At 50.4% G+C, this 8,510-nt stretch overlaps 1 protein-coding gene across 1 annotated transcript; it reads right to left on the bottom strand.

Moving 5' to 3' along the window:
* Window positions 1-1,357: 1,357 nt before the first annotated feature.
* LOC119298074 lies at window positions 1,358-3,957 on the bottom strand. The gene is made up of 8 exons (XM_037575604.1): window positions 3,818-3,957; window positions 2,921-3,062; window positions 2,715-2,843; window positions 2,430-2,563; window positions 2,244-2,355; window positions 2,046-2,140; window positions 1,814-1,877; window positions 1,358-1,580 (listed from the first exon to the last, which is right to left on the bottom strand). The coding sequence occupies exons 2-8, from the start codon at window positions 2,976-2,978 to the stop codon at window positions 1,522-1,524; spliced, it is 651 nt and encodes a 216-aa protein (XP_037431501.1). The 5' UTR covers window positions 2,979-3,062; window positions 3,818-3,957; the 3' UTR covers window positions 1,358-1,521.
* Window positions 3,958-8,510: the final 4,553 nt, after the last annotated feature.

Raw genomic sequence — 8,510 nt, 5'->3', positions numbered from 1 at the left:
TGCACCGCACAGGAAAGAGTGGGGGGCTTGCGATGGAGAATGACGAGGAGGGGTGCGCCCCCCCAACCGCCAATGTCGCAGACTTGGAGGTCGCTGCTCGTGGGGAAAACATCATGCCCGCTGCCCGTGGGGGAAACCGCATGCCCAAGATCCCCGGCGCAGCGGATGAGATCGAGGTCCTTTGCGCAGCGAAGGGCAACTTGGAGGAGCGGCAGCTGCAGACCACGCATCTCCCGCACACGCCAATGCGCTAGGAGGCCGCGCGCAGTAGCCTGCAGCCTCACCGCCGCCGACACGTGGCGGGTAGCGATCCAAGACGGAAGCGGTGACGGCGACGGCGGGGACTGGACTTGGTGGAGCGGGACTCCCGCCGGCACGGTCGATACGGGGCCGGAGCTAACCGGCGGTGGCTGCTGCAGCGGCTGCGGCGGTGGCGCACCGGGCAGCGGCAGCGGCTGCTGCGGCGGAGCGCCGGGCGCGGCGGAGGCCGGCAGGAGCGGCGGCTGCCAGTGCAGCCAGGGCTGGGCGGTGGTGGCGATGGATGGCAGCTGCAGTGGCCCGGCGAGCGCGGCGAAGGCCGCCTGGTGCGGCGGCTGCCACGGCAACCACGGCGGCGCGGGGGCGGCGATGGGCGCTGGAGGCGTGGCAGGAGCCGGCCCCGGCCACTGCGGGGCGGCGGTGGGCGACAGCTGCAGCTGGGGCAGTAGCGACCCAGCGAATGCCGCGGAGGCCCCTGGATGCGGCGAGTACCACGGCAGGGCCGGCAGCCCGGCGGTGGCGGCGGTCAGCGGCAGGGGCGGCGGCGGCCCGTAGGGGCTGGCCAGGTACAGTCGGATCCCCTGGACGGCTGTGACGAGGTCGTTGAGGACCCCGGTGATCTCCTCCGGGGTGTAGACGGCGGACGGTGATGCGGTGGAGGGCGCCGACATCTGGGCGGTGGCGGCGCCGGAGGATGCGACCAGCGGCGCGGACGGGGAGGGCAGCGGCGCGGTGTAGATGGCCAGAGGCGCGGTGGTGACAGTCGGCAGCGAAAGCGACGGGGTGGGAGGCGACGAAGACATGATCGGAACTGAGCTACCTGATACCAAATTGTTATGGCGCTGCTAGAAGGAGGGCGCGAGAGGGCCGGCCGGGGGCCTTTTGCCCACGGCCGGGCAAGATGAAAGGGATTTCCTTCTTAATTCTTGCTTGATTAGATTGATACATCTCCTCTCTTTATATAGAGAGGTTTACTTGACTACCAAGCAAGGCTTACTTGACCCCTAAGAAAGCGACTCTTATCTCTAATTAACCCTAAGACTAACGGGTCCATTAGGCCCATTATGTACTCTAACAGTTGCTCTTTAAGAATAGTACAAGACATATGTCTACTGCAACAGGAGCAAATTTAGCATATATGGAGCAATCTGAAAAAATACGTGTTGCTATTTACAAATTATTCATATCTACAACCAAATATTTAGTTACACTGAATACTTGACTATGGTAGAGGACAGCCTGTTGCAGTTGCTTCATGTTTAGTCAGCGGTCGCGTCTGTCATGTTCAAAACCATGAAATTGGCTGTCGGAATTCAGCAGTTCTGCGACATGGAACAAAAGGAAGATCTTAGATTAACACCTAATTTTAAGTTTTAAGGAGACAACATTTCAATAATTTGGTAGTCAGCAGTTATTCTGTAGGTATAAACACTAATTTGCTATCATCTTATCTTAGTCTGGAAGTCAGAAACAATTCTGACTGAAGAGAACTTTTGTGGCAGCTTAACTGTCAACAGAAGTTACCACAAGAGAAGGTAACTTAAATATCACATACCGCTGTTAGTTTGTGCAAAATCCTGGTCTACCAAAGTTGCTTGTAGTTCTAGCCATACCTGGAACTGCAAGAACAAATTTCATCATCACATAGAGAAGGGGAAAAACAACTTCCATAATATAATTCATGATGATGAAGCCAGGGCTATCCCCTTTTCCAAAAAAAAAATCGTGATGGTATTGTTATGTTCTTAAGAATAATTAATTCCCATGACATATTGAAGAAAACATACTTCAATCGGAGTTAACCCACTGAGGATGTCAGTCTGCACATGGTTAGGTGAAGAGGTTCCCAGACTAACTCCATCTGAGGAAGTCCCAGCAACACCTTCAGCACCCAACATTGCATAATGGAGAAGCGATTTGAGTATTGATGATCAAGCACACTGCATATACTGTCAAATTAGAAAAACCGGGTACAACAATCACACCTGCTGCAGGATAAGAAGTACCAGGAGCATTAGTTGTCGAGAAGCTGAAGTGTCCATTCTGTTGGCCAGTTAGACTTGCAGCTGTGAATGTGATCGGGTCATCCTCTGGAACCTACCATCCAAGAAATATTTCAGGTTGTCAATGAAAAATTGTGGGATAGAATTGTTGATTGTAACTTTACTTACTGGTGCAAGAATGTGGGACGGAATAGTTGGCTCTGCTGAAAATGATCCCTGTCCCTGATCATTTATGAAATTTCCCTGGGCCAGATAGTAAGGAGATACACTCTGTGACGTACAAGGATCGTGCTGGTCAAGTCCTACAGCAGGTTGATCCCCAAAACTATCAGAATCAACACTAATAATAACTTCCTGTGATGCTCATTTCAAAAATAATTTTCTTGCGAGCGATGAAACAGGAACAGTATGGAGGATGCGTGATGCAAAATTATGCAGGTGTTTAGTATTGACCTTGATGCACACTCTGTTCATATGTGGGCTGCGAAAACGGCAGCGTTTCTTGGTTTGAAGGACCAGCGTCGTTGTTTGACAGGACTGCCGGCTGTGAGCACCCATTCAATGGACGTCGATCACCAAATTCTGCAATAAGTTGAATTCAGAGAAACATGCATGTAGCGCAATGGAACAAAATATTTAAATTTGTCATGTTGTTGTACCTTGTACCGAAGGACCCGCATCATGGGGCACTGCACGGACTGGGCGGCCATTGATCATGAAGTAATCAGGGGTAAGATGCCCTGACCTCTCGCGCTCGTCAAACTTCTTATACGCAGACTTTTTCCAGTTGTTCACTTTATGCTGTAACAGAATACATGAAGGTAATCGCCAGCACTATTATTTCAGTGACTATCAACTGCTAAACTGTGATATGTTAAAATAAGATTTCTAAGATGCAATTGCTTCATTCTGGGTATCATTGCATCTGATGGTAATGGCACTGAGAAAAGGATTGATGTACATGGTAAACTACAAATCGATTTACCATGCTTAGTATTAATCTACGACCTAATAGACAACTCAAAATAAGATCTGTATTGACCAAAGAAAAGTGTAATCCCAAATCCAAGGTATGAAGTATAATTTTGTCAGATCCAAAGTACCGCTAGGTGGTTGGCCTTCGCCTAGCACCTAGGCGGTCATACAGTTTTGACTGTCAGTGTGTATTTAGGATATTATATGCATATAGACATTACTTTACAGAAATTTTGTGACGGAACAAGCCATTCCCTTCTAAAAGCAGAACATTTAGTGCTAAGGCATCATATTTTCATATGAAATAATGTCACTCAGAAGGCCATAAAAGTTTATGGAAGATATGATATGTGCTTGAACATTTTTTTAACTTAAATTAGCCTGGCAGCCACTTAAAGGACGAACGTGTTCTTCAGCTAACTATGGGAAACAATAGATGTTTCATTGAATGAGCAAAAAGTAAAAAATAGAAGAACATGGAGGCCTCCATCACGAATGAGCAAATTACACAGTGTATTAAATTTCCAATGCAATATAGTTAAAAAAAATGGTGCTCAGAATGGATAACTGGATATACTCACATTCGCTTCGGCGGTCTTTGACAACAAAAGGATCGCTGATTGCTTCCTGAACTCTGGTAGTATGAACCTGCCTTTTCACTCGTGCTGTCAACCTTAACCTTTTCCTCTGGGAGCTCTCTGTAAAGGAGAAGGGACCAATATATGCCTCACCGTTTTTTTTTTCAACACGAGCACCATTAAATGACAAGGCCGGAAATACTAAGATCCGGAAAACATACAGCGGGCAGGACGAGCGGCTCCCGCTAGGGTTTCCCTCCGCCGCCGCCGCCCTCCCCCGCTCCCGCCGCCCCCGGCCGCCGGCGGGCGCGCCCCGGCTCCTCCTCCCCCTCCCCTCCTCCCCCGTACCCCCCGCGTCGCCTCCCCGAGCGAGGCGGCCGGGGGCTCCCCTTCCCTGCCCCTCCCAGCGCCCCCCCTCCTCCTTTCCCCTCCCGCCGCCGCCGGCGTAGGCCACCGGGCCTGGCTCGCGTGATGCCGGCGGCGGCGGCCCTGTTCTCTTCCTCCCCGCGCGGCGCTGTAGCTCGGGCGTTGGCGCCGGCGGCGGTGCACCCAGGTCGGCTTCGGATCCGGTGGCGGCTTGTCTTCGCAGGCGGCGCAGCTCCGGGTGGCATGGTGGCGGTGGCGTGGCTGCTTGGCTGCGGGGCGGCGCGGTGGCTGGCGGCGGCGCCCTTCCGGCCCAGATCTGGGCCCTTTTGGGCCCCATCTGGGTCTGGGTGGGCCTGGCGTGTGCTTTCCGGCGTCATCTCCGGCGGACGGAGGTGTGGCTTGGGCTGGGGGTGGCGGAGACGGTGGCGCGTGTACTGCAGCGCAGCGACGGGAGCTTCACGAGCCCGCTTCGGGCTCGGCCAGTCAGGGGTGCCTGGTTTGCTCCTGAGCTACGTCCGGTCGGTCACCGCCGAGGGTGGTGGAGGTTGTCCCCTCCCACGTGGCCGCTGACCCTGCTGCTCCTCGTTTTCGGTTGGTTCCTCTCGATCCCGCCGGTCTCGCTTCGCTTGTCACGGTGAGACGGCGATGGTGACTGCGTGTCCGTGGTGGCGCATATTGGTGGACGGCAAGTATGGTGGAGCGCGATGGATCGTCTGGGGTCGTGGTTGGTAGGAGGTTGGGAGAAATCCTTGTCGGCTTGTTCGGCACCGACACGGTGACGCCCGTGGGCGTCGCCGTGCCTTCCTGAAGGGCGTCGGATATCCCCCTTCCTCCCACGGCCCTTCGCGTACCGGGGGAAACCCTAGGCCATGTCCGGTAGCAGCGTCGTTGTCGTCGCGTTCCTTCTTGAAGGTGTTATTTGGTATGCGGCGTTTCGTGGTGCTAGGAGCGTGGTGGATCTCTCCGGCGGGCGCAGCGGTGGCGAGTCATCTTCGTTTTTGTTGATCCGCCGTTGTCGGCATTTTTTTTTCCTTTTGTGTTTTCTCTTTTTTTCTTTTGGGCGTGCCTGTGCTGCTTCCGCCCCAGCACCTATCGTGGGTTGTATCGATGTTGTTGCTTTGTAATACAAAGCGGGGGGAAACCCTTTTTCGGCAGATTAACAGTTTTCAAGACTGACTCTTTCCCTTTGTGCATATATATCTGCTTGTTGAATTCCTCTTTGGTGAAGTCCTCTTGTCCTTGCTCAGTAAAGAAATCAGCATGGACTGCTAAAATCTCAATTTTCAATTTAGAAAGGTCGCCCTGTGTGATTTGCCTATCATTTCCAAATATCGCTACCTTAGCGTTTCTTCCATTCTGCCATTTTACTGGGCAACCAGTGAAAAGTGGATCTTTTGGTCTGTCAACATCGACAAACCGCAGCTTGACTCTAGAGATGCCTCCAGTTTCAGGAAAACCTTCTGACATCTGCCTAAATTTTTAAATAAGATGAGAGTGAGATAGTAACAAAAGGAAAATTCCCAGATTATGTAGAAAGCAAATACTTGAGTTGACAGTAAGAATAAAGACATAAATAAAAAACATGTACAATAAGAAGGAAAAAATGGCAGATACCTAGGAGGGTCATTAATGACAGTAGGAAGCGGAGCTGCTTGTCGTCCCTCCTTCTATTACATGACGTAGCAACATTGAGTTGGGATAAAGTGCAGGTACAGATATGCAAAATATATTACACGGATGAAGATCCAGACTCTAACCTCTGTCTGTACCGTTGACCGAATCATATCTTGTATGGATACGATCAAAGAACTGTTGGATGCAAAACAATACACAACAGGAGATAAGATTAATTAATTAATTAATTAAACCAAGGAAGCATCAAGCCATCACATCACATCCACAACATTCCAAAGTACTCCCTCCATCCCATAATATAATATCTTATTACATCCAATTTGCTTTCCAACAACAATCTTGTCATCATAAAAAGAAAGACACAAAGATGGATATTTTATTTCTCATCACAGGATAAAACTGGCAGTTCTCAGAAAGCAAACCAGGACTTCAATTATCACTCCCTTAGTTTCGTAAAATAAAATGCGCTAATTCCTAGTATATTCGGACATCTGAATTGTGGCATGGACACGTGCGCTTGCAAAACATAAATATGTCTACGTACCTCTGAAACTGAAAAGAAGCAAGCTGCTCCGCCAACAATCTGTGGATTATGTTGGGGAGGTCGAGGAGCAGCCTCTCCATGGAGCCAAGCCGCGCGGCGAGCCCCGTGAACTGCATAAACAGTTGAAAACCCACCGCCAAACTCCGTGAGTTGTCGGTCGCCACAAAACCAAACACACACACAGCGAGGAGGAGGAGACGACTGGGGGAAAACAAAATCAAAATGCGGAGAGGGAGGGGAACCGGGTGGAGCCGCGAAGAGGAATGGCCTCACCTGGCGAACCATGTGCGCCAGCTGCTCGACGGTGACCGGTCTCGCACTCCTCCTCTCCCTGCGGCGCAGATCCGCGCGAATGAAGCAGGCGCAGCCGGTGAGTTCAAAATTCAAATCAAGGAAGCGAGACAAGGAGGCGAACGGCTAGGTGAGGTAGGTGAGGGTACTCACAGCCACATCATGAGGAGCACCGTCCGGCGCAGCCGCTTCCTCGGGGACCGCGGTCCCTCCTGCTCCGTCGGCACGGCCTCCAGCGGCCGCTTGGGCGCCATCGCGAGGTTGGGGGCGGCGGTGGAGCTGAGACTGAGTAGCGGCCGGGTAGCGTGTGGGGAATGGCGATGGGTGGCGGGTGGTCGTCGGGGCGCTGTATATATAAGAGGGAAAAAAGCGGAGCGGAGGGAGAGCAAAAGGGGGAGGCACACTAGTAGATAACGGACCATTAGTACCGGTTTGTAAGGGCCTTTAGTGCCGGTTATGGAACCGGCACTAAAGTTTCGGTACTAAAGGCTCCCCCTTTAGTACCGGTTCAGCACGAACCGGCGCTAAAGTGCCACCACGTGGCGTGAGCTCGCGCCCTGGTACAGGGGACCTTTAGTACCTTTATTTTTTTTTATTTTTAATTTTTCTGAATTATTTGATGATTTAGTCTCTAATCACCTCTCTCAACTGCTCAAGTGTGGATCACTCATTCCAAATTATCTAACTTCCCGACCGGTCACCCATCCCTCTCACTACTCCAGCCCGAGCACGCTTAACTTTCAGGTTCTATTCTCCTTCGTTTCCGAGTCTGCACTTGTTGTTTTCCTGACAATAGTAAGATGTCAATTCTATTAACCTTCAGGAATTTTTCTTGAGCATGAAGTGACACATTTCACTGTTTGAGTTTGAAACTATTGTTTTAAAAAACAATAATTATTTAGTAACACTAATATTTCTTGAATAATTAGTTTGACCACGGTTTGACCAAAATTGAAATAACTAAAATAATTATTTAGTAACCCTAATATTCTAGAATAATTAGTTTGACCATTGTTTGACCACAGTTTGCCCACTGTTTGAATATTTTTCAATTTTTTCCACTCTAGATCTTAAAAGCCCCGTAACTTTTTTCTATTAGGTTTTTGAGGATTTTGAAAATGTTTAACGGGGTTCCCCGGTTAAATTTGGATGTAACTTTTCGAGTAGATGATTTTTCATATAAAAAACTTTTTCATCCGAATTAGTATGCAAAAGTTATGCCCATTTTTACAAATTTCAGAGAGATTTTGCAAATAAAGTCAAAATTCACATTTGCAAATTTTCCCAACAACTAGACCACATATCACATGAGAAACTTATTTTCTTTTATTTTTTTGACATTTCCATTATTTTCTTTTATTTTTTTAAAACTGAAAAGGCGATCCAGGGGGGTAGAGTTTGTGTCTCCAACCGGTACTATAGGTCAGACCCCTTTAGTACCGGTTCATGGCACGAACCGGTACTAAAGGTTAGACCTTTAGTACCGGTTCGTGCCATGAACCGGTACTAAAGGTGATCGTGGGGCCCCGGCCTGATGCCAGCCTCCCACCACCCCTTTAGTACCGGTTCGTGCCACGAACCGGTACTAAAGGTTCAACACGAACCGGCATTAATGCAAATCCGTTCGAACCGGCACTAATGGTACCATTAGTACCGGCTCAAGTACAAACCGGCACTAATGTGCTTCACGTTTGACCCTTTTTCTACTAGTGGCACACGCGGCGCAGCCACCCACACCACTCCCGGCAAGGAGGCACTCCCTCCTGGCTCGCGTCGCTCGGCACCGCGTGAGACGGTGGGGGTGGGGCACTGCTCTTGCTCGGGATTTGCTTTGCTTGCGCCACGGCCGGCCGGCTGCCT

This window comes from Triticum dicoccoides, chromosome 5A (assembly GCF_002162155.2).
Source record: "Triticum dicoccoides isolate Atlit2015 ecotype Zavitan chromosome 5A, WEW_v2.0, whole genome shotgun sequence".
Taxonomy (NCBI): Eukaryota; Viridiplantae; Streptophyta; class Magnoliopsida; order Poales; family Poaceae; genus Triticum; species Triticum dicoccoides.
This window is presented reverse-complemented; position numbering and strand designations above follow the sequence as displayed.